The 26330-nt window shown below is 40.5% G+C and overlaps 1 protein-coding gene across 1 annotated transcript in view; it reads right to left on the bottom strand.

The window, feature by feature from the left end:
- Window positions 1-14970: 14970 nt before the first annotated feature.
- Window positions 14971-26330, bottom strand: part of LOC137995525 (carboxypeptidase N subunit 2-like) — a 199661-nt gene continuing 188301 nt past the window's right edge. The window contains exons 16-17 of the mRNA XM_068841060.1: window positions 23429-23503; window positions 14971-15034 (exon numbers count right to left, since the gene is read on the bottom strand). Of these exons, the coding sequence (XP_068697161.1) occupies window positions 14971-15034; window positions 23429-23503 (139 nt within the window). The remainder of the gene's footprint in view (window positions 15035-23428; window positions 23504-26330) is intronic.

The following is a 26330-nucleotide window of genomic DNA, read 5'->3' as shown; positions in this document are numbered from 1 at the left end:
AGCCTATGTCACGGCATTTTTACAGACCAATCTATTTTTGGACAACCTTTGCCACAAAACAACAAAGGCAGTTCCGGTTCGGTGACGCTATGACGTCAAGTTAGTTTCCTGTGCTCTTCGGGCTTCTGCGGGAATCTCGTTAGTGGGAAATGCCGTGACAGGAATATATGGCAGTTGCACGCCCCTACTCATGGCCATGGGCTCCTGATAACGATAACGATTACGATAACGATGACAATGACGATGACGATAACACAACAAATAGTAACAGTTAAATGCCAATCTGAGAACACAGACCAACTCAAAGAGAGAAAACAGAAAAGAAATGGAATGGTCACAAATGGTGATGTGCGGCATCCAGCAAGTTATTTAGAAAATGACAATAGCCTACTTTCGATATATTAAAATTCAGTCCTAAACAAAAGACATCATCTCGAGGCTCTGGGGAATAAGCTCATACAAATCCTTATATTTATTCCCCAGAGCCTTGAGATGATGCCTTTTGTTTAAGACTGAATTTTAATATATCGAAAGTGGTCTATTGGAAGATCTTGTAGGATTTTACGATAAAGACGAACAAGGTGATAACAGTGAGAACACCAGACTTGCTGGTGCTTGACAAGGGACAAAAGATGTGCAAGACTGCTGATTTTTCTGGCACACAAGTTGCTAGAGTAGAGCAATGTCAAGAGAAGAAGTTCAAAAAGTATCAAGACCTAGCAAGGGGAAATAGGCCTTTTGCAGCTAGTGATCACATGGTAAAAAAAAAAAAACCGCCACTGTAGAGAAAATTGCACACCGTGACATGCAATGCTCTACCACCTGAAATACGTAGGAAGGTGTGTATATAAGACAATTGCTTAAATTGTCCTGATAAGTGCGAGCATCACTTCAATCTTTTGGAAAACTATCTAGTTACAATGCATTGAAATACGAGCTGATTCAGGTATGGAAATTAAAGAGATGTACAATAGCTGTTATTGCGGGTTACCCGCACTCCAAATAAACATTTCTTTCCTTCATCAGTCCTTTCACGGGAACACATGAGCCCAACAAATTGACCTGCTCCCGACTGTGTGGCTTCATAGCTCAGTTGCATGTAGAGCATGGAACTGGCATCGCAAAGTCATGGGATCGAATCCTGTTGAAAACGTCTGATTTTTTCTGATGTCATGAGAGGTTTGCTTAAAGTAAGAAGCATCACTTTAATCTTTCAAAAAACTAAACAATTACAATGCATTGAAATACGAGCTGAATCAGCTATGGAAATTATAGAAATGTACAATAGCTGTTGTTATACCTCTCAATTCAAATACGTTTTCCGATTGGAGGAGAACGTGTCACGTGTCAGGGGTCAAAACTCACTAACTCCCTACCTCGACACTCAATGTTCCCAAGGCGAATAAGGGTCTCGGGGAAACAAAACTCACTGTTTGCCTTGGGGCCAGTCATAAGTGTTTATTATTACAGTTGACCCCAGGTTTCTGTGGTCTTAGTCTCAGAGCGCGTGAAGCCGAGGCTTACGGGTCCACATTCGATCAGACAGAGAGAAAAGAAAGAGATTTAGAGCACAAAATGTGGAAAAAATAACAAAATTTCTCTCCACTATTTACGTTTTTCTTAGAAGAAAGGAAACTACAGTCGTTGAATGGAAGCTGACCTTGTTTCGTACATTTGGGGTTGTTACTTCAGTTAACAAATTCACATGCTTTACAGTGGCTTGCCGTACTTTCTACGATAATTTTTTTTCCAGACAAACCTCAACGTACTCGAAAAAGAGCGAAGAAAACAGTCAAGAATCAAGAAATCACACAGTCCTTCTATAAGAAAGTTTTATTTTGACCCGAAAGCCTCGTTTTTGCGCCTTCTGAAATTAACACCTCTGATGTGAAGAAAACGTAGCGATGTCGCTCGCTTTCTCCGGTTTAATTCTGACGAGAAACGAACTCAATTTGTGAAACTACATACTTTTGGAAAATGATCGCTATTGTAGGAAAGGTTTTTATTTCTTGCCTTACATCAACTAATAATCGGAATCGACAATTCCTAAGCTTGCAGAATTTATATACTTTATTGGGGTTTTTATGAAACGTGTGACCGCGAGGCACCGCGAAACAAAACTCATTAAGTGTTCATCATTACAGTTGACCCCAGCTTTCAGTGGTCTTAGTGTCAGAGCGCGTGAAACCGAGGCTTAAGGTTCAACATTCGATCAGACATAGAGAAGAGAAAGAGATTTAGAGCACAAAATGCGGAAAACATAATAAATTTTTCTCCAGTATTTCTTTCTCTTAGAAGAAGGGAAACTACCGTCGTTGAATGGAGCTGCCCTTGTTTTGTACATTTCGGGTTGTTACTTTAGTTAACACATTCATATCCTTTAACAGTGCGTTGCCGTAATTTCCAAGGTTATTTTTTTTCCAGACAAACCTCGAATTATCCGAAAAGGAGCGAAGGAAACAGTCAAGAATCAAGAAATTGCACATCCTTCGATAAGAAAGTCTTGTTTTGACCCGAAAGCCTCGTTTTTCAACCTTCTGAAACTAACACCGCTGATGCGTGCACTCGACTGTAATAACAGCTATTGTGCCGGTTATGATTGGATCTCTAGGAACAGTAACAAACAAAATTGAATCGGACCGGTGTGGACAAGAAAGAGAAACAGAGTGCCCAGTTGAACTGGCACAGAGAGGGTGCCTCTTGGAAACTGTTAGTATCATACGGAAATGCTTAAGCCGCTGGAGTACTAATTGGAGACACTGTAAACTGAGATCAACAAATTAACGCAAATCAAATCAAATGTTCGGTTTTGAGGAAAGGGGAAAACCCAGAGAAAAACCTCACGGTGCAGAGTACAAAACCAACAAACTCAATCCACATACAACGTTTAGTCTGGGAAACGAGCCCGATCCACATTGTTGGGAGGCGAATGCTCTCACTACCGCGCCATCAATTAGGATTTAGCTGGCATAGAGTCGAAGTGTGGAGGAAAGGTCAAAATATCTATTTGCAACAGAATAGCAATGAAGTACTCATAAAAGTAATAAACATGTGCAAGGTGATCTACGCAATTATCGGAGTAGATGTTGAACAAACTTTTTTGGTCAAATGCTAGCTGCGACTATATGCTATATACTTTGTAAAACATTATAGAGGTAACGAAGAAATGATTTTATCACAGCTTTATTTTACGAAAGCAGCATAATCATGATAATAGTTGTGTTAATTAAACAGTATCAAAATACCAACAGGAACTTTTTCTGTTAATCTAAGTAGCAGCTTTCTTCCAACTATGAACTAACAACAATAACAATAACAAAGTGGGCTCTTTACTTAGTGACATTTTTAACTACCTTATTCGGCGATGATGATTAGTTTTGTAGGTGGAAGGTAAAGAAAACTCAATTAAGGCTAGTAAGCTTAGAAATGTCGTTATAGGTCTTATAGCAGCAAGTCCCCATTTCGTTGACAGTATAATTTTGTTTTGTGGTCTTATATAGAGTATCCAGCCACTAACAGGAACTTTCTATAATGCGATTTGTAAACAATGCGTGAAAAATTAAGTAGTAGTTTGTAAGTTAAACAATATGATTTGTGAAATAAACAGAGTGCTTGGGTCGAGTGAACAGTATTGCTAGTTATCTTAGGCATTTGTTGAATAGCGTATACAAAGAAGGATCAATTTTGTTGCCATTGTAATTGTAAATGAGAACTATAAACAGTTTATGCACAGTCATCCAGTAGCTTTGTTGCAAATTGCGAGTTCCGAAAAAGAGCGCCGTGTAGAACTTGTACAAAAGGCCTGGTACTCATAACAGGAAATCCCAACAGGAGAGTGTGGAGCAATTGATGGCTTATTGAAATTATGACTATACCTAAGATTACAGATATCCGCTGTCCACACGAACTGTACCGGGATAATAAGATAAAGTAAACCAGAGTGACTGAGAAATAAGGAGAATGAGAATAAGCGAATGTGAAAGTTAGTAATTCACCATTAATCAAGCGACTTTTAATGCTATGACTGAGTGTTTTGAACGCGCCATTGGTAATCTTCATGTCTGGGAACTTAATTTGATAGATTTTGATATTAAATTCATGCATTCAAGACACAACTCTCGCACTAGATCGGTTCTTGGCATCCGATTCTTGTATGCATGAATGAGCTAATCTGTGTAAGCTTACCAGCGGGGCAGTCTTTGCACCTTGGTCTGGTCTCATAGATATTAACAAAAGTACCAGGCGGGCATGGGAGAAGCTTGGACCTACTTCCATTATAATAGTTGGCGAATCCAGCCTGAAGAAACACCTTGGAAATCAAATCGTCCAAGATCTGATTTTCATATGGGATATCTATGAAGTTGGAGTCATCTTTCTCTACACCTCTGAAATTCAAAATAGATGAGCAGTTTTTCTAATCTAATATGGTCATTGAAACAGGACACGATAGAAACAAGGTGCTTTCACAGTCAAGCAGTACTGTAATGCCCTCTTTTTTACCGTAATTCATGAACAAAAAGGTCACAGCCTCCTACAATCTCAGTGCAAAGCCCTAGCCTTAGATATATATAGTTACTCCTAATTTCCAAAAATAGAGAGAATCTGAAACGCTCTTCCCAATTATTCGGCCGTTTAGTTGCTAAAGTACTAAAGGTACTAAACAATACTGTCTACTACTTCTGTTATTAGATACAAGCTATTCCCGAATTACTTGATTTAAATAATAAATTAAGGCGACATGACATTTGCGCCAATAATGTCAAATAACAGAAGAAAACTCTTAGTTCAAGCCGCGGATAAGTATAAGGTACGGAATCTTCCTATAATAAGCTAATTTTAGATGGATCTTTAATACATTTTCGCTCATAGAAATGACCTTTCTCAATCACAAGGGTTGTCATAATTTAACTATGTCAGACTTATAATTAATGGAAGCTTTTGGTTTAAGGATTTCAGTCGAAAAGGACGATTTAATACATTAATAATTACGGAATAGAGGGGGAAAGAAGCAGATTGGTTACGCAATTACTTAAGCAGGCGAATGCAATATAATTAACAACGACAAGGTGATGTGAAGTGCTATTTTCTACCCATGTAAACCACGTGAGCGTTAGCCATACTGTAAGATTCTTAACGATTACATGAACGTAGTTGAAACGCTGACTAGTCTGACTAAGGCTCGTTTTCTCACGCTTCGGAGAAAAGGGAGTGATTTTAGTTATCTAGTGCCATGTTTTCTTTGACATTTCGTTTTAGATCGTAGTCATGCACAATAACTTGTAAGTACTACTCGATCTTGTTCTGCAGTTATTATCTTCACCTAGCCGTAGCTCAACATTTGTATTTATATCTTTTTCAGCGAATCGTTCGCTTTCGTCGTTCATGCTTATTTTACTTACCAAGACGATCAAACGAGTTTTGTATGTTGAATGAATACGAGTTATTGAGAACAGTTGAATATTACATCATTCGAAGTTATTTCAAGTAAAGCCCTCTTCAGAAGCGCCCAGGATGACCGGTAAAAAGCACCAGAAATCTCAGACTTGTTCTTCAGAAAAAGCGTGACGTGTGGAGTCGAATCACGGAACAAAAACTGCGAGTGCGAATTTGACGTCAACAGAGAAATCGCCTCAGGTCGACCATTATCTGGGCGACGAGATTGGTTGAATTTCAGAAGTACAGCCATAAGTAGCGATCGAGTCATTGGTTTCAATGACGAGAATTTGTGAAAGATTAGCGACACTGGAAAGCCTGTCAGATTAAAGGTGCCAAACAGAAAAGTGAGTCAAGACGAAGTGGAAGTACAGAAAGCGTTACAAGCGAAACATCAGAGGAGTGGTCATCTAGGAGGGCTACGAAAGCAATGGAATTATGTTCAGGATTTGTGTTGGAGTCCCGATGCCCAGGAAGGCGAGCTAGCAAACGCCCTTTTAAGGTATGAAGTATTCTGTAAGTTTGTTGACAGTGATGATAATTAACTCCGTTATGAAGATGATGAGGAAAGGAGATAATTAATGATTTACAGTTACGAGAACCAAAGGGACTTGTAATTACAGTTAGATGGTTTGGTGCGTTATTGGAGGGTTAAGTGGCAAAAGGGAAGCCCCCCATCTGAAACTTGTCTTAGTCTGAGGTCTGGTAAAAGTGAGAGAAGTAATATGTCCAGTAGAAACAGTGTGAAGGAAATGAAGAAGATTGTAGACGATGCAAAATTAGAGATGTAGGCTCTGCGAGAGAGACAAGAGCTGGAACGTGAAATCGAAGAATGGGAGAAGGGCATGGCCAAATTGAGTAGAAAGCTTGAGTTGTTTAATGCCAGAACCAAAGTCGAACAAGCCGAAATTAACTTACAAGAGGAGCGGAACGTAGGTCACAGTAGCCTCCAGTCGCAGCAATTTAATGCTTGGACGTCCATAGCGCAGGCAATTAAACAAGGTCCGTCGTTACCAAAAGTGGAGTTGATGACGTTTAACTGAGATCTCCTCGAATATACGGAGTTCAAAACGACCTTCAGGGACAACATCGACAATCAAGTGTCGGACAAATCGCAAAAAACGTACTCGGCTGCTCGCCCAGTGTAACGGGAAGACGAAGGAAGCAATCAGAAGTTGCAATAACTTACTGGTGGGTAAAAGATACCCAGAAGCATGCACAACCCTCCAGGAGAACTTCGGCCAGCCTCATATGATTATAGAAGCCCATATGAAAAGATTTAAGGAAATTCGATTACGGAAAGCAGATGTCCAATCCCTCATGGCATCTGTGAGGAAACTGGAAGACACCAAGGAGGGTCCTAGAAAGTATGGGCCGTAACTATGCGAATCACCTTGACAATGAGGACGTATTAATCATGCTTATGAGAAAGTTACCCGAGGAAGGTCTGAAGAAAAAGTGGGTAAACAGAGCGGGAGATCTTATCCTGCGTGAAGGCCGAACTGAGTATGCGGATTTTGTCGAGTTTGTACAAGAGTATCGGGACGCATCAACAACAGGTACGGACAAGAGCTGAAGTCATCCTTTGCCAGCGAAAGAGACAGGAGATAATCTAGTAAAGGAAAGTCAGAACGCCAGCCTAGAGTTACGACGCTTGCCACTGCAAGTGATCGGAACCGACAAAGTGCGAACACATTTCCCAGAGCACCACAGAAGTGCGCCCATTGTTCTGGACTACATGGTGTCTGGTGATACCGGGCCTTCAGAGGCGCCCCATTGAGTGAACGCCTCAGAACTGTCCGACAGCACAAGCTCTGTAGAACATGTCTTGATGACGGACATGTTGCTAGGCAATGAAGCAGAGGCTTCACCTGTAGGACGTCTGGATGTGGGAAAGATCACCACTATCTGATACACTCTTCAGGAGAGAATGTTGCAGAAAACGGTCTCCGAGCTAACAGTTGTGACACACCTGGCAATCAAATGCCTGGTGGTAATGCACAACCGACAGTCGCTGAGCCTCGTAGTAACTTGGCATCCACCAGGGCAAAGACAGTGAACGAAGTCGCTTTCGAGGTTGTTGACTAGTCTGGAACTGTAAGGTCCAGCCGATCCGTAGCAGCTTGTTCGGTTAGAGCAAGTCGACCGAGATTGTGCTTCAAGGTCGTTCCTGTTAAGATAAGCTGTCAAAGGAGCACCAAAGAAATAACCACTTACGCTTTCTTAGACAGATATTGTAATGCAACATTTTGTTTGCAAAGTCTGGTGGCAGAGTGAGGCTTGAAAGACATGAAACCCATCAGCTTCACAATGACGACTGCTAATCTTGAAGAGGAAAGATTCGGTCACGAAGTTAGGTTGGACATGGAGTCACTTAAAGGGGATGCAAAGTTTCAGACTACGGCACGTAGCCACCAAGGAAGACTTAAAGAAATGGCCCACCTTTCCGATGTCAACCTACCGAATACTGGGGACAAAAACGTAACCATGCTGATTGGCAGTGATCCTCCAGACATCATTGATAAGCAGCTAGAGAAGAAAAAAGTGAATCATGGTAAACCCATGGCAGTGAAAACACCCTTAGGATGGACCGTCTATGGCCCCATCGCAGGAGATCGTGTTCACGTGAACTTTACCCGTACAGATCAAGAGAGATTGAATGCCCAGTTGGAACGCATGTACGACGAAGAGTTTAATGAAGCTTCTGCTGACTTTGAAGAGGACGTATCCTTTGAGGACCGCAAAGCTCAAGAAATAATAGATCGGTCGGTGACCCTGGTGAATGGGCATCATCAGCTTAAGCTTCCATTCCGTCAAGAAACCCATGACCTACCAGCTAGTTTTTCAACGGCAGAAAAGAGACTAACGTTGCTGAAAGGAAAAATGCAGAGAGAACCAATATTCCGTAGCAAGGACATCACTGTAGTCGAGAAGTACCGGGCGGAAGGCGCATCCAGACAGGTGCCCGATGACAAACTTGCTAACCTCAAACCAATCTGGCATCTTCCTCATCACGTTTGATTGTGCCTCTCGGAGTGATCGTATCAACAGTTGTAAAGAGGACGAGAAAATACCAGTACCCTAATAAGAGTGATCCTCAGATTCAGAGTGGATAAAATAGCAGTTACCGCAGATACAAAGAAAATGTTTCATTAGGTTTTTGTGGCACCAGAGGATCGTGGAGCCCTTTGCTTTTTGTGGTGGCCAAATGGCGACATTGCCAAAGATCCTAAGACTCATTAAATGCTGGTACACATTTTTGGAGCCAAACCATCACCGAGCGTAGCGGGTTACGCCCTTAGGAAGGTGGCTCAGGACAATAAGGAAGATTTCTCGCGAAAAGTGGTTGATGCCGTTTGCAGGGATGTCTACGTGGACGCCCTGCTCAAGTCGTTTCCTGACTTGCAACATGCTATGGATGCCAGTAAGCAGTTGCAATATTTGCTCGCAAGAGGAGGATTTGAACTTACTAAATGGATTTCGAACTCTCGTAGTGTTTTTTAGCGTTCTAAGGTAAGTCTACCTATGGATAGAGCTCTGGGAATCCACTGGAATGTAGAACAAGATACGATTAACTTTGCTATCAGTAACAGGAAACAGCCTCATAACAGGAAAGGTGTCTACTACTCCTGCCGGGGAAGGGAGATTAACCAGGAATTGTGAAGGCTCAAGTATGACTGGAATGAGAAGCTCCCGCATCAATTATGTCGACGTTGGAGGATGTGGAGAGACGGTCTCACCAGCTTACAAGGTTAGAGCATCTCACGGTGTTACAAGCCAAAGGACTTCGGCAAGATTGAACAGGCAGAGGTGCACCGTTTTGCTGACGCCCCACAAGAACACGGTTTTGGAACGGCTTCGTATTTACGCCTCGTTAATGACAAGGGAGAGACACATTGTAGTTTTTTGATGGGGAAAGCGAGCGTAAGACCCTTGAAGGGTACGGGTTCCGTGCCGAGACTGGAGTTGACAGCAGCCACCCTAGCGACCAAGATTGGCAGACTCTTGGTACAGGAGTAAATGGGGAGATTGGAAGAACACAGTGTCACTTATTGGACAGATTCGATGATAGTTCTGAAGTACCTTGCCAACGAAACACGAAGATTTGTGACCTTTGTGGGTAATCGATCGCCAGTTGCGGCGATACAGCGAGTGTCGGATCCTAAGCAGTGGCGCTATTAGCCTGCGAGCACTCTCTCTATCTGTGGTGGGAGAGAAGGAGAGCCTGCACGCATCCCTCTGAATTTTGAATGCCATCTCCTGATATCACGCTGAGAGAGCTGTCAAAAATTAGCCAATCAGCGCGCACCCGAAGTAAACATTGAAAAAACAGTAAGCCACGCGTTGTGTATTTCAAATTTCTGGAGGCAGGAACTCAAATAAAAATGTAAAGGAATGAAGCCTTCGCCAGAAAATCCGAACGACTACTGCTGATGCTGAAAACCGTAGCTGAATATTATATACGGTAATTCGTCGAAGTCCCTTCAACGGAAAATGTGTTTCGTTCGTCAGGGAAAAATTTAGCACACAAACTTGAAACGACGGGAATCGTAATCGAGAAAGCCATTTTCCCTGACCGCATCTCCACTGTGTGAGACAAGTCGACCACAACTGCAGCCAAATTTCGGTAAAACGAAGTGGAGTTATCTTTTTAATATATTTTAATTAAATACAGACATTACAACTACTACATCACACTTGAATACTAGACAGATATTCTAATACCTACACCATTTTATTTCAAAGGCTTATCGAGTATTTGTGATTATAGATATGCATTTTACTAATTCAATAATTTGAAAATTGGAATATTTTTTTTCAAGTGTATCGGAGTATTGCGGAGTTACCAGGAGATCGAGCAATCATTTGGGGAGCCACCTTCTGGCTTAACCAAATACTTGCTAAAATCGCGTAGAGTTCCTCTGTCGTTCTCTATCGTTAAATCAGCAACTGAGGCAGCCGAAATGCCCAAGTTTTTGTCCAAATATGATCATCGATAATGCTTTGTCGAGGACAGGAAACTACCACGATGACATAAAGTCGCCCTCGTTGTATTTTGGCCGCTACGAAAAACAGTTGGGAAATAATACTTTTCCCGAATCCTGTGGATAACAGACATAGAAATTCCTTTCCTTCCAGCAGAGAAGCCATTGCATCGCGTTGCCCCACCTTTAATTATGTAAAGTTACGGTAAAATTGCAACATTCTACAATTTTCTCAAACGCATTTCTGACCTCCTCATCTCTCGAAACGAAGTATCGGAGCTTGTCTATGGTGATGTCACCAGGTAATTCAATTTCAGCCAATCAGTATTTTGCGTCCAAAATTTGGACGCCACATTCAAAATTCAAAGCCATACGGGCAGGCCCTCATTCTACCCCCAACCCCAGTCCCTCGGAGAGCCTGCTCGCAGGTTGTGGCGCTATGTGCAATTGGAGCTCAATCCAGCGGATTATTATTATTATTATTATTATTATTATTATTATTATTATTGTTATTATTATTATTTATTTTTTTATTTATATTTCGTTCTTTTACAATCACCAAAATACACTTTCAGTTTAACAGATTTACAGTCAAAACACTTGACTTGACTAACAAAAGCAGTTTGGGTATTTGTCATGACCGAAATATATTTTTCCACTCTAAATTTTTCAGAAACAAAATTAACATAGTCTGCAAATTGAAGAAAGTATAAAGAAAGTACTTCCCGATAAGGATTAAGTGGTTGAGGATTGAAGAAGACGACCACCCATTCAGCACACCATATACAATTTCTTTTTTTCGCAAAGAGCGGATATTTTTTTTCCGAATGGAGAGAGTTATACCAATTGATAAATTCGCGTCAAAACCATCTGGCGATCACACATGAGCACAATACATGCATTGTAGTTTGCTCAATACTGGTGCAATGAGGACAATATGGAGTTGTTTGTTCTTTTTTTTTTTCATTTTATATAAAATGTTGTTTGTGTAAATAATGTTATGGATTATTTCATATTGAAACATGTTTGTCTATCTTAATTTGTTTATCTTCGGAAACGCGACATTGATCTTCTTTTTCAGGCTCACCTTCTAGTGTCTTGGTATGCCTGAAATCAAACTATAGTATTGCAGGAAGTTACATTTAATGTTGAATGTTTTAAAGAAGTCTTTAAATCAAATTAAACCGTTTTTTCCCTATTTACCAAGTCGGCAAGTATTACGTTTTTTTTCGGAAAAAAACGGACACATTGTCTATTTTAATAAATCGATCGTTCCACATTAGCAACTAGTTTATATGGTCAAAAGGAGCCAACATGATGGCTAATTTTTTCACTAAATTCTTAGCTAATATTTTCGACTTTGCAGTCATATTCAGGCTTGTTTAAAGTGAAAATAAAACTTCTTATGAGCTAATATATACAATGAGCATTATGCATAACCAATAAGCTAAGCTACCAAACCAAGCAGACTAAGGTGTTGATTAGCCATCATGGACCCATGACCACAACTTAATCATGAGTTCCCTGCTCTTGTATTCATTCTTGGTGTTAATCTGGGGCTTTAGCTCTCTGATGTGAGGGAGTACAAGTGTCCGTAGGTAGTACTCTCCGCGTAATGACGTTTTGAGTATGTCCACGTTCTCTTCAGTGATGGTGGTGCTGCACTGGGATAGATGGGACTTCATTGGACCTGCTCTCTGGATGTGCGCCTTGAAGCGAGACTTGAGATGTCGGCTGGTTTCGCCAACATAGCACGTAGAGCAGCGTGGACGCGTGAGACGATAAACAAGCCCCCTTTTAAGCACCTCCACTGGAAGCTTTAGTGAAGGCAGTACTGTCTTGAGTTTTCTGAGTGTCATAATGATGGTACACGGCGCATTGACTTTGTGAAGCGCACATGCATAATCCTCAGTGCATTTTCCTCTATACTGGATGAACAGAGCAACTTTGCCAGATGTTGTGTTTGACTGGGTTGTTGGCCTCTCTTTAAGGTGTTTTACTTCTCCAACGATGGAATCGAGAGTCTGTTTGATTATAGGGTCATAGAATAAGTAAAGTAAAGTAAAGTAGACCTTATTTAACGTCGATAACTCGTAACAGTAACTTTTAATCACTGACAAACCTGAGGTCGACGGTGCGCTCATTTTACTCCCCCCTCCCCCTCAGTGCTCCGTTTTACGGGTATTTAAAGCTACTAGCTACACGGAAAGGAAAGGAATCGAAACAAGGATGCGAGATCCGGGAATCGAACTCAGGACCTCTTGCACCAAGGCCGCGCACTAACCGACTGTGCCATCCCATCTGCAGTATGATGCCAAACACCCGATGGTCTTACCCAGAAAACATCCCGTGACTAGATTGATAATGCACCATTACCATCAATTGAAAGGGCACGTGGGAACTTACCAAGTTCTGGCGGAGATATGACAACGATTTTGGATTGTTAGAGCGTCCTCAGCGAATGTCACATATGCAAATTAACGACAGAGTTACAGACTGGGGGAGCAAGTAACCGCCCCGTTACCGGTTGTCCGAGGGTCGTCAGACAGTCACTGGATTATCTACCCTTTTCGCAGCAGTAGGAGTGAATTACTTCGGACCCTTTATGTCAAGATGGGACCCAGCACGAGGTCGAAGAGATATCCTACCCTGAACAAGCGGTATGGCTGGATGGTTAAAGCCTTCAAGGTGTGGTCTCAAGAGAAGATCCAAGCTTCGTTGATTCAAAGGGGAATTGATTGGAAGTTTAATCCTCCGTCAGAGAGTCACCAATGTGGCGTCTGGGAGAGAATTATACGTTCTATTAAGAGCATCTTGCACTCAGTGATAGGAGAACGTCTTGTCAACGATGAAGAGTTGAGAACATTCTAGCGAAGGTCGAGAAGGTCTTAAATGACGGACCTATCTCACCTGTCTAGAGTGTCCCCCAGGATTTAGAAGCACTGACTCCGAACTACATTCTCGTCTTACACCTGAACTCATCTTCATCGCCAGACGAATTCGAAGAGTCAGATCGGTTCAAGGCAAGATGGAAGCGTGTACAATTCGTGACGATTACATGAACGTAGTTTTTAGCACTTCACATCACCTTTTCATAGTTAATTTTGTTGAAATATAAGTGCTACACGGCCAACGTTTGCATAAACGTAAACCCTTGCGAATGCAATATGCTTCAGTAAATGGTTCAGATTCAGATCATCTGCAAATCTAAACTGGAGTTGCCAGTCAAGACTCAACGATGCTTAATTTATATTACAATTAATTCACGTTCTGTTATATGGTAATGACATGAATATTCTAGTTTCCCATAACCCCAACGGCGGGTCTAATTTGCAGGTCGCATGTCGCAGGTCGCGGGTTGCAGGTCATTGTTTCATCAATACAGAAAGTATCCTAAACATTCATTAAAGCTAACCTTAGGCCTAATTAGGCCTAATTAGGATACTTTCTGTATTGATGAAACAATGACCTGCAACCCGCGACCTGCGACCTGCAGATTAGACCCGCCGTAACCCTAACACCTTAATATCCGTGGTGAGGAAAGAACTTCATGCTCTCTTGGGCTTGACGTTAACAAAGAGATTGACGGTTAACACGAACAAAACAAGTGCTGTATTATTTTTATCAAGGCAAAAGAGATTTCCTTTAAATCTATTCAATTGTGGCGTTAATATTAATTTTATTGATCTTCATTGTACACCTTTCAATAGGGGGCGCTTTCAATCAAATGAAACGGACCATTTCGGCTTGGTCCGACCGAAATATTCGGGACCAGCTTTGAAGGTGGTCCACTTTGACCGGTCGGATCTCTCGGACCGAAATTTCCCTTTTTATATGACAAATTTGTTGTGAGGCACTCCAATATGGAACAGACGGGCATGCTTGTCGGAAATTTTGAATTTAACCCCTAAAGGTGACCAATCTGGGCGTGGCTTAAGCAAATTTTGACCCCTAAAAGAGACCGCTTAAAAACACACAAATACGACATGCAGTGAGTTTTAATGATATAAAGACATAATAATCGAATGCTTTCATCTAAAAGTAGTTTTTAAAAGCAAAATTTGACTGTTTCTCTTCGCGTAATTCTGTGTTTCTTCGCGGAACCCTAAACGAGACCTGAGCGGCTTAAAATATTGGCGCTTTGCCCGGAACACCCTAAGCGAGACCCAAATCCAAAATTTACATCCCTAAGCAAGACGACGAGCATCCCCGTCTGTTTCATATGGGAGTTCCCCCCCCCCCCCGGGGGTTTCACGTGACGTCAAGGCGGTCATGTTGATGTACCTAAACAATTGCAATAGAGTTCGAGTTAATGTTTCAAAGCGAGTCAAGTGCGAAGCTTTTTTCATGAAAACTAGTTTTCATTCATATGTGAAGTAGAACTATATACCATCACAAAAAGATTGCACTTAGAGTCGCTTTGGAGAGGAGACAGACCTGAACACGGAAATGGTCTGTTGAGACATGCAGGCGTCATTAAATGTCTGTCGGTGTAAGGTTATATTGAAATCCATACAGTCTGGGTGCACAGGGAAATTAACTGTTAAGGTACTCACAAGTGGACAACGCAGTCTTTTTTAAACTCCATGGTGCTAATTTTGCCTTCATGCAAAGTTCTAAACGAAAATACAGTTAAAAACAACGTGTCAAAGTTTCTTAGGGGAGACATAACCAGATCGATTATGTTTAGTTTCTAGCTAAAGACATTTCATTTATAATAGAGATAGCAATCCAGCGGGAAAACTTAGTGTTAAAATGTCGCTGAAAAACTAACTGTCAAGTCAACACTATTTTTATATCTGGTAGCTTTACACACAGAGGCAGAGATTTTCGTGACTTTTGAATAAACACCCAAATTTCCATGGCAAACATGGGAAACGAATATCTATTGTATAATCGAGGGCATCGCATTGCCTGTCTTGCCATGCCTAGCATTGCAAGGTGTGACTGAGAGTGCTTACCAAACAAATGGTTGGTACCATATGTCGTAGGTGGATGAAATTACGACAACAATCGATAAGTTCTGTTTATATTCTACTTTTTTGTTTTATTTTGGTCCTTTCTGTATTTAAATTCAGGTGTAAAGGTCCTGTGTCACACATGTCATAAGACTCGGTATGCAGACTGAAGCTATTTCTCGAGCACCCTCTTTCAATCCCTTTCATAAAAGGCTCAAGATAGACTGATTACATGGGAAACTAGTTGCTTGGCGAAGGGCAAAAGGACAGCCAAAAAATCAGTCTTCTGCCGGATTAGAACCAACCATCTCTGAACACCACTCGGATGTTCTACCCATTGAACTACTAAAACTCCGGTAGAGTTAGCTCGTTTCTCTCGGTCCTGAATGGACAATGTGTCCCGCTGGTCTGCGGGCTCTACAAAATATACCTACATTCAAGTTTTCAAATACGACAATTGATATTTAAAGGGGCTGTGTTACAAATAAAGCCAAATTCAGCGACTGGGAAACTGGCAACCAAATCAAGCGTAAAATAAACTGAAAATAACTACTTAAAACATTGAAGAAAGGTTTGAAGAATAACTTGAAACGTAAATACAAAAGGAGTCAGGCATGGGCAAAATTATAAAACTTTTAAAATGGATTGCAAATTGCGTTTTGAAAACTGTTCAGCATGGCAGTTTTTCAAAGTTTTTCTCTGTTGTTTGTAACTGAAATCATGTGTGCACGACAGACATTTTTTTCACGAAGCTTTAATTTGTGTTGTCTTAAAGTGATTTATGGGTTAACGTTAAGTTGCATGCGTAGGGACTAGGAGTGAGAAACTGTTAAAAGTAGGCAAAATGAACTGCACTGCCGTGACATAGCCCCTTTAAGCTGTAATGGTCTGTCCCGCCGACCAGCGAGACAGATTGTCCATTCAGAACCCAGATTAACTACCGAGAACCCCAGGAGATCTAGTAGCCCAATGGGTAGAGCATCCGGCCTGTGTTAGGGTGGTCGTATGTTCGAATTCTGCCTAGGATTCGCCTACGACGAGTTTTTCATCCTTCCCACGGGCACATTACGCCTTAAACATCAATAGTTGCATAGGCGTAATAGAGTGTATTTACAGTTAAATGAATGCGTGGTTTATATTTCCAAAAATGAAAATAACTACGGTCACAATTTATCTATTAAAAAATAAAAACTCAAGGTAATCTTTTCATGCTCTCCTATTCAAGATTCCAGAGGAACTGTGCACATAAAGCTTTTAGGACTCGCCAGTGTATCGAAGTGCCTGCGGCAGACGGAGCCGCTTGATTTTCACCATTGTATGCATCGCGAGAAGTGGCCGGGCATCATGAATTATTCATAAAGCACTTGCGTGGGATATTCTAATTACCCAGACATTATTAGGTCCTTCAATTACAAAGGAAGAACGCCATTTTGCTGAAATGGTATAAGAGATTGGCCTTTTACTCGCTTTCCCGAGCAAGGGATTTTGAAGAAAGATAGATTCACTTATTTCCTTACTCCCTTTTCCATTCGACCAACGGCAAGTTGTGTCCTTTTTACCTCAAAATTTCAAAAACTACGACATATTTGACATTTTGGGTAAGAAATATGGTACCCCATCTGTGCGACAAAATTTGGTTTTGGTGATCGTACGACGGTACGTCCGTCGACTCCTCCATGTATGCCAATGTGACAAGTAACATTTGACCATATCGAAGCCATACTCCATTTAGTTTACAGCGTACATCTTGGATATTGGACATCCATGTTATGGCCAATTGACACCTGTCAAAACGAGGCATTCGCTGACTAGTATCTGTTGTGACCGATCTAGTCGGTAAATAACGAAGGATTACAACGGATTGAACCTTAAACAATAGCTTTTTTCCGCTTACACGACTCGTGATCCTTAACAACTACAGTCACGCGTTCCATGCACTACTGACGGGGAATCTGAGTCCCAAAACACTACAGAATCACGTGACCATATCCCGGGCTCAAGTTTAGAGCTCATCGAGGTCAGCTTTTTTTTTTTTTAAGCTAACCGCTGCCCAGGCACTGGTTTTCGATTCGATCGCAAGGACAAGCCTGGCTAACTGCTAAACATTTTTGGCGCGCTTTCTATGGCCCGACACGGCTACACGGCTATACTACGTCAACTAAAGCTCTTAACAGCCGACGCTTTTCGTGTTCAAGTGGAAAACGGTTTGGAAAACATTTTATTTCTGCATTTTTCGCCGGTTTCAATCCAGGGGCCTACTTCTCGAAAGTCCCGAGAACTTTTCGGGCCCGAAAAGCCAGTCGTCAAACTGCAATCTGCCTATTTTTTAGAGCTGATCCTTTAACATGTTTTTAATGTAAGAAAAACTAAGAGGACTGCGAAGTTTGATGGCTTGGAACTTCGGCGTTGCGAAGATATAAAGGGAATTGTGACACCCGAAATAGGCCCGAAAACTTTCGGGACTTTTGAGAAACAGGCCACGGGTTTGACACACATAGCTATGGTCAGGACCACACTAGTGGCTAGTCAAGCATCGGAGGGATATACACTTAAAGCTGAGTATTTAGTTTTAGTTTGTTTAGAGCTGCTTTTTGGCATATCTTTAGAAGATTTTTAATTTTGGTCGCATGATGCGCCTGGACGACCTATGACAGATATTAAATTAGGACGGGAAAATCTTACTAAGTTATTTCTCTTTGCCACTGCCCAAACCCATTTTTCATTTTTGGGTAATTTTTACGATCAAATTGATGGGGTAGCCATGGGCTCCCCGCTTGCTCCTGTATTAGCTAATCTCTTTATGGGTCATCATGAGAAACGCTGGTTAGAGAATTACAATTAAGGTATCGAGTTTTATCGTAGATATGTCGACGACACCTTTGCTTTGTTTATTACCGAGCAGGATGCTTTAACTTTCTTTAGTTATATCAACAGCCAGTATCCTAACATCAAGTTTACAATGGAGAAGGAAGAAAACCACAAAGTCCCCTTCTTAGATGTGCTTTTAGATAACCATAGTAATCAGGGCATTATTACCTCGGTTTTCCACAAGAAGACCTACACCGGTCTTCCTCTCAGAGTGTTGGTCGGAAGGACAATTGTTTGTATTTTAAATTACCGTACATCGGTCCCTTTTCCATCATAACATAACGCAGAATTAAGAAATTAGTCAACACATTTTGCAGCGACCTGGAAATTAAGTTGGTGTTCACCCCGTTTAAAATCAGGAGTTGGTTTGGGGCGAAGGATCCTATCCCTGCGGGTTTACGATCGCGAGTCATTTACAAATTTTCATGTGCAGGCTGTAATGCCTGTTATATTGGTGAAACCAATAGACACTTCGCCACTCGCATCCGTGAACATCTCGCCTCCGACAAACATTCCCACATCTTTAAGCACTTGAGAGGTTTTGAAAATTGTCGCTCCCGGTGTTCAAAAGACTGTTTCAAAATCCTCGACTCTGCTTCCACACGTTTGCAATTGAAAATTAAAGAAGCCATGCATATCCTTTGGGAGCAGCCATCTTTAAATTCCCAAGTCAAACATCTTAATTTATCCCTTTCATACTAATTAGTTTCTTTTCTTAGCTTAAATAGTCTGTTTTTTTCTGTTTTGTTTCGTGGTTGTTCTGTTCTCGCCTCCATCCTTAATTATTCATGTTATATCTCACTTTGTTACACTATTTATTGCTCAACTTTAGCAGGAGCCCATCACCCGGAGCGTGCAACTTACCTATTTTCGTGCAACGGCGTTTTCACAAGTAAAGTTATTTTTAGATTGAATTTCCCGCTAATGAGACTCCCACAGGAGCCCGATGACCAATTACAAGAAATTAAGCTGACGTCATAGGGTCACCGAACCGGAACTGCCTTTGTTTTTTGACCTAATTCGCGGGAAGGGCTAGTCTAAAAATAAACCTACTTGTGAAAACGCCGTTTCACAGACGCTGTATGGAGGTTGCACGCTTCAGATGGGCTCCTGACTTTAGTTTATTTCTCATTGTACAACTGACGATGGATGATGTTTCATCCGAAACATGTCTTGATTAAAGATGAATTTCAAAAACATCGTATGGATCATCAAAGCAACAATAATAGTAATAATAATAATAATAATAATAATAATAATAATAATAATAATAATAATAATTTAATACTTCTATGGCGCAATATAGATTACAATATATGATCTAATGCGCCTTACAAATACAACTAAATATAAATATAAAATCTAACTATCATTACATCTTAAATTAGATCTTAAATGGACTTTACAAGATAACATATCACTAAATAAGATAAGGTGGCGCTAGGCCATGTAAAGCTTTGAAATTCATTAAGATCGGGTAACCAATGAAGATCTATCATCACTGGAGTTACATGCGAATAGCGCGCGGAGAAAGAAAGAGAGAGAGAGAACGAGAACGACAAAACAGTGTACCAGTAATAGCTAAGACTTGGTGGAAGAAGTTACTCCACAAATTCTCTCCTTGGACACTAAACCGATGCGTTATTTCAAGTGGATTCGCACTTTAAAAAAGTGGTTTAAACGTTTTTTCCGTTGTTCAGGAATGAAACTCGAATTTGTATTCTCAAAAATAACAATCATCTGTACTGTTTCTGGACGGAAAGAAATACACAAGAACATTTCTACCACAATTACTTGTAATCTCGCAATCTGATTGGCTAATTTGCCGTTGTCGATAAGAGTCTAGACAACGTTGTTCGCGTCATGCTCGCTCCAATTTGTCACGCAATGTAACAGCCAGTCAGGAACGCTCATTTTGTTAAACTAGACCCTCCGTGAGGGTGCACTGGGCTGCCTGTGCTAAAGGTACGTGCACCGTTCCAAACAATTTTTTTCAAGTTGGGGGGGTCATTAAGACCATTTAAGGGGTCACCCAGAAGTCATACCAGCAGAGGCCCTTTGGCTCACAGGTCCTCACACGTTCGTACGACGAAACAGATCTGTCCTTGCGTAATATGTAGCTCTAACAGTGCACGATATTGTTTTAGTATTGTCTATCATTGTAGTGCCATGGTAGAAGTCTTGGGTAAATAGCCTGAGAAGACATGTGGTTACTAGCAAAGTACTGAACCCAGAAAGATTGAAGAAAATAAATGGGAAGTGAGAAACATTGGCTTTCTGATAATTTTCAAGCTCCCTCACAACTTCTTTTCAGCACAAGTTTAAGCGTGCCCTCTGAGCATCTGACAGCTTTGCAATACTAAAGTTTACTAAAGTTTATCTCTGTCCGGCCGGGTTAGTGTAAGGATGGGTGACCTAAAAACATATAGCCCTTCGCAAAACAGAAGACAATACTATTAACGCTAACAAATGCGAACTCAGCAAGGTACAGATTTTGTTAGCTTGCTTTATGCAAAAACAAATATTGATGCAGAAGTAAATAGATATTGATACAGAGTTTTTAGAAAGAGCAGAAGGAAGTTTCCAGGACGGTAGATCGAGAATAACATATTTACGACATGAAAACAACATTAATTTTGAACCTTGAATATAAAATATAAAAAGTTACGATCAGCGACAAACATTTTGAGAGATTTTTGCTACGTTCAATTTTGTTATTGTACGTTTTGGGTGCACAAATAAATCGCAAAATCGAAAGTGACATCAGCGGGCGCCGTGATTAAGTTACCGCGGCATGTTTACTTGCCAAACAGTGAAGCATCTGTGTCAAATGATGGCAAGATACCGGGTTTTCGTAAGTTTCTTTTTCTGTCAAGTGTTATAAAGTCTGACAATAAATGAGCGAATTCAAAACAAAGATCACAATCGCCCACCATTGTTTCTGCAAAGTCAAAAACTTACTCTCCAAGACGAGGTTATTTATCACCAGGTAATTCCATCATTTTGGAAATAGCAACTACTTTATTATTCACCGGCGTCACAATTTTTTGCTGATTTTGGGCTCATTTTGTTGAAACCCAAGCACGCTTCCAACAGACCTGTTTATTTTCATGAAACCTTTCCTGCTTACAGAGCAATACTAAAATATCCTCCCGTATCACGTTTCAACCTTAAGCTCGAAAATTCAATACACAACATGATATTATAATTCACAAAGGCAGAAATATCACAGAATCCTTTTCCAGCGAAAGATTTTATTGAAACAAACAACATAAGATGCACTAAAACGCCATTCGCGTTGCAATGACTTTCGACGTCATTGCTGGTTAACGAGAATAACAAACTCACGAGGCAGATTGTATATTTATATTTAATTAAGTTAGCACAACAGAAAAACGCTAACCTCATTTTGACACGAAAATGCTTTACTATTGCCTTAAAAACTATCCAGTTAAGCTGGCATATTATAAAACATGATGAATTCAAAAAGGCCACCTTTTCCAGCGAACAATTTTTTGAAACAAACGACATATTTGCTCTTAGGGTATTAGAGGCAAAAACCCCTTCCTATTTCATTAAGTGCGTGAAGAGAAAAAACTGAATCGTGTCAAATATGCGCAATATTACAACAAACTAAAATTTCAGGATCAAAACGTTCCCATGAAGAACCTTTTCCTTGAATAATGAAGCACAAAATAGACGACAAGCTTTCTTTCAAATAATTCTTGGCTGTCACATTTCCAATTTTTTTTTTACCTGAAGACTGTGCAGAGTTGATCACAGATCCACTTAAGGTGTTCGATTCGTTCTCTGTCTTTGTTGAAACCATAAGTTACCAGAGAACATTCCATTTGGTTTCAGTGTTCTACATAACAGCACACTTGGTAACATCTTAGAAATGCAGCTCACTTTGATTTCGCTCGTCGCTTTTAAGATTCCACCGCCTGTCTTGTTCAGTATCCAAATGACTTGACATTATTGAGCTTCATAAGGGTATATTTTGTTCCACTAAAACGCCATTCGCGTTACATGACTTTCGACGCCATTGCCGGTTAAGTTTATCATTCTACTGTGTCCACCAGAGAAATCTACGCATTTCCACTACCCTCTCTATCCTAAGAAAATACGAGCAGAAGGCTCTATGCACAAAGACACCTCTAAGCAGGGGAGTGACAGGCAAGACTTTTACCGACACGGAAAAAAAAAAGAGAAAAAAAGAAAACAAACAAATCTTACCCACTTTCCGACAGGGATTGCCATACTGGCAACCCAGTAATAAACCAATCGTATTGCGAGAAAGTTATTGACAAGGCTTGCTCTTTCTTTGCGTCATGATTTTAGTCACGCTCTGAAATAAACCCTTTCTTTGGCGTTGAATATTGTGGTAAAAAAAGCAAATCGAAAGTGGTTCAGCGTTGTCTATATCTCATCGACAACGACATTCGTCATCACAGTGTTCAAAATTTGTTGCGGACTCACGAGGCGTACAACATTTTGACCACTGTGATGACGAATATCGTTGTCGATAAGAGTACAGACAACGCTGAACCACTTTCGATTTGTTAATTTGATCTTGAACGGACAAATTTCCCTAACTCCGATCTGTCACATCTCGAGCTAGTATGTCTGTGATTTCTAGTTTTAGCGTGATTCCTATTCACTGGCCTTTGCAACTTTTGACAGTTGACTCTGAAATGAATTTTTTTTCCTTTTCCGTTCTTTTGGTGAGGATTTTCTTGTTTTCTTTTAAAACTCATGCGAAACTAGTTGGGCAATGAATTTTTCTAAAGAAGAAAGCGAAGAAAATGATTTAATTAAGAAGTAACCAGAAACACCAAAGCGCGGACAGTTCGAAAACCTTTTATTTTCACAAACCCTACAGCCAGTAAGAAAAAAAAAAAAGCCCGGGAGCTCCGCTTTTAGGCTTGGCTAAATCTATATATTAGTATGGAAAGACCTGTATTAGTACTGAGAGGCATTTCATTGCTTCTGGAAAATTTTGTTTAATTTAAAAGATTAACCACCAAAAAGGGACTTTTAATCGTTGATTTAGGTTCCGTGAAAACTGAACGATCGACATAAAGCCCATAGAAGCGTTCGATAAATTAGGTATGGATTTAAATTATAACTGAGTTCAAGCTTGTTTACAGGAAATTACTCAAACGTCTTTGCATTAATACTTACATAACGGGTGCGATATTCTTGACATTAATAAACGATCCCAGGTCAATTTTTTTTAGCTTCGTCCGTATCATGTATCTGCAGAAGATATAACAACTTTGCAAGTGAAATTCTGTCCGAGGTTCTGATTTTGAATCAGCAAAATAAAACCTTTATCGTGATATCCATCGTATTGTCGCACAACTGAATTTTAAGCTCACTAATTTGATTCCATTTAAGTGGTTACGGCATAATTATCTTCGAAGTTGTGAGAAGTCGCTCATTTCTCAGTTAATTTAAAGAATAATTATTTATTCATTTATTTATTTATTTGGCTGTTTTTATACACAGATGAAAGGTAAAAAACAACAGGGCTCCGCCTCCCCACGTGGTATTCTCAACCTCTATGAATTCAGGGTCCTACTTTTTCGTTTACTGTGTCGGTTCTTTAACTTCCCAGAACAGGCGTTGCGAGGCATGGCCTACGGTTTACAGTCTTTAAATGCCCATAACGTGAAAATAATTAAAAGTCCATATTAAAAATGAACTTTTGCGAAAGAATTCAGATTCAAAACGAGACCCGATTTTAAATTTCTACTTTTATTTGATACACTCCTTCAACTGATCAGGATTTCACGGGATCGCTGTGACGTGGATTAAGGACTGCTTGTTGGCGTGGGTCCTGTGTTTTCCAGGTGATCGACGCCAAGGTATCGCTCTGAGATAGCTTTCAGTATTTTCAATAACCTGCGATCAGGCCCATTTTTAGCTTCGCCCATATGTTCTCTTATGTCGTCGCTCGCTAAAATTGGGCCTGACCAAAAGTCTCTCAAGAATTCCGGACGGTCGGCCAAATTTTGGCCGACCAAACTCGTGATCTGATTGGCTGTTGAAACGCCGGAAGTGAAAATGCCATAGTGATTGCGCGGAGCTCTCGCGAAGTGCTCGAGACTAATCCGCCATAAGTGTACGAAAAAAATTGCTCCCTTTTTTTCTAATTCTTACAATGCCGTGGACGGTGCAACTTGATTTTATTTGTATAAATGGAGATATGCCACCTGAAACATCTCATAACTTGTCCAGAATCGGGTTTGAATCACTGGAACGCGTGAAATTAACGATTCCGTTGTCGAGCTCTGTGGCCATGGGGTTGAAAGTACTTTGGAACAAACTTCCCTGATGTTTTGAAAGCTAAATAGCTGGTTCTTTCAAATGGCAATGAAAGCCGATGCATATTGGTTCCTGGATGAGACAGGGGACATATATATCAACAGGAGGAGATGCTGATAAAATCGCAAGTTACACGAATGCATGTTTTGAATATCTGTGTATCAAACGGCTTTATTTATTTACTATTCATGACACGGTTTTTTTGCACACTTCATAATATTTCCAGTTGATTTAACTTAAAACTCGCACTCCAGAAACTAAAATGGCATGTTTCCAGAGAGATCAATTGTACAACAATAAAAGAAACTTTGCGAGTCCATCTTACTGTTCGTACTCCATCAAAAAATTAACAGCCAAACTTATCATGATTTTACTGCGCGCAATTCTAGAAATACACTGCAACTGAAGATATTACCCGAAAAAATCACCAAAGAAACCTTCATGGGCAAACACGTTAAAGGAATAATGTATTTCCAAACCGTCCAACGACAAAATGCTAGGTTATCTCAATTACAAATTAAGATGTCAAGCTTAAAAGATTGCATGTTCACCGGCCTTTGCCGCAATATAGTCGTCGAAAACATTCCCCATGCTTTAAATGTGTTTTTCTCAAATTAAAGCCAACGGTAACTTTCGAATTCGTTTATAATATTCCTCCCACGGTAATTAACTCTGGTCAAAACAAAATAGCGTGAATCTGCCGTCCACGCGTGTATTGGTGTAATGGAAGTAAATTTGATTGGCCGATGAAGGACATGTCAATCAATCAAAAAAAGTGGGCGGAAGGAATTTCGAAGAGGAATTTGGTCAGGCTCTATTTTTCGTTTCGCCAACTCCACGTACCACGCGAAACTAAAATGGAGCCTGATCGCAGGTTATATTTTCAATTAAGAAAAAAAAATGGCACGCACTGCGTACGTGTGGTAGTGCAGTAACGCAGCGCTTTTTTGCCAGGGAGCGATCCTAGCCAAAAGGCGAGGATCGCGAGGCGGCAACCGTATAGAGCCGAACGCGAAAGTATCGAGCTGCAGGCGAAAAAAATTGTCGAGTGATCCAGAGAAAAAAGTAATGTAATGTAACAATAGAAAATTATAAGCCAAACACATCGCGGAAATTTTACTTGTGACGTAAGTGTAATGTGAGGTGTAGATTCCCTAGAGATTTTAGTGGGGACCAATGAAAGCTTGTGTTTTGATGTGTGTGATGTCATTAGACAAACTTGCATGACGCGTGCGACTATTGATGATCTTGTGTTCGGAGGTGAGTGAAAACACATTTTCGCCGGTCCGTTTCCCTGACCATTGTGTTGTCTACCCTTGCTTTGAGTGTTCTTTAATTTTCGAACCAGCGTGTTCTATATTGAGTGAAAGAGCTCAAAACTAAACCGGCGTACGTGTTCGTATCGGCCGCTGTTGTCAATTTCGGCCGTCGGGTCGCTAGTAGAGCAGTTTGTTTTTCGTTTTGTAACCATTGTGTCGTGAACAATTTAATTTAACTTGCAAAGTACACAATTCAAAGATCAATTTTACTTATAATTCATGGCTGTATCTCGAAAAATAAAAATTCTAAAGTGAAACAACTTTCATGTGCGAGAGAGTTTGATTCCCCATTACATGTTTCACACTGAAAAGTCTTGAAACGCTTTGGTGATTTTTCACATGGCATTGATTCTATTCAACTTAATTATTGTATATTTCTGTTAAAATTGCGGCCTGAAAAAGTGTAAGAATTTCACAATGGATAATTATGTGGCTAG

The sequence above is a fragment of the Montipora foliosa genome, chromosome 3 (genome assembly GCF_036669935.1).
Source record: "Montipora foliosa isolate CH-2021 chromosome 3, ASM3666993v2, whole genome shotgun sequence".
Lineage (NCBI taxonomy): Eukaryota > Metazoa > Cnidaria > Anthozoa > Scleractinia > Acroporidae > Montipora > Montipora foliosa.
The sequence above is the reverse complement of the archived record's forward strand: the minus strand, read 5'-3'. Positions and strand labels throughout refer to the sequence as shown.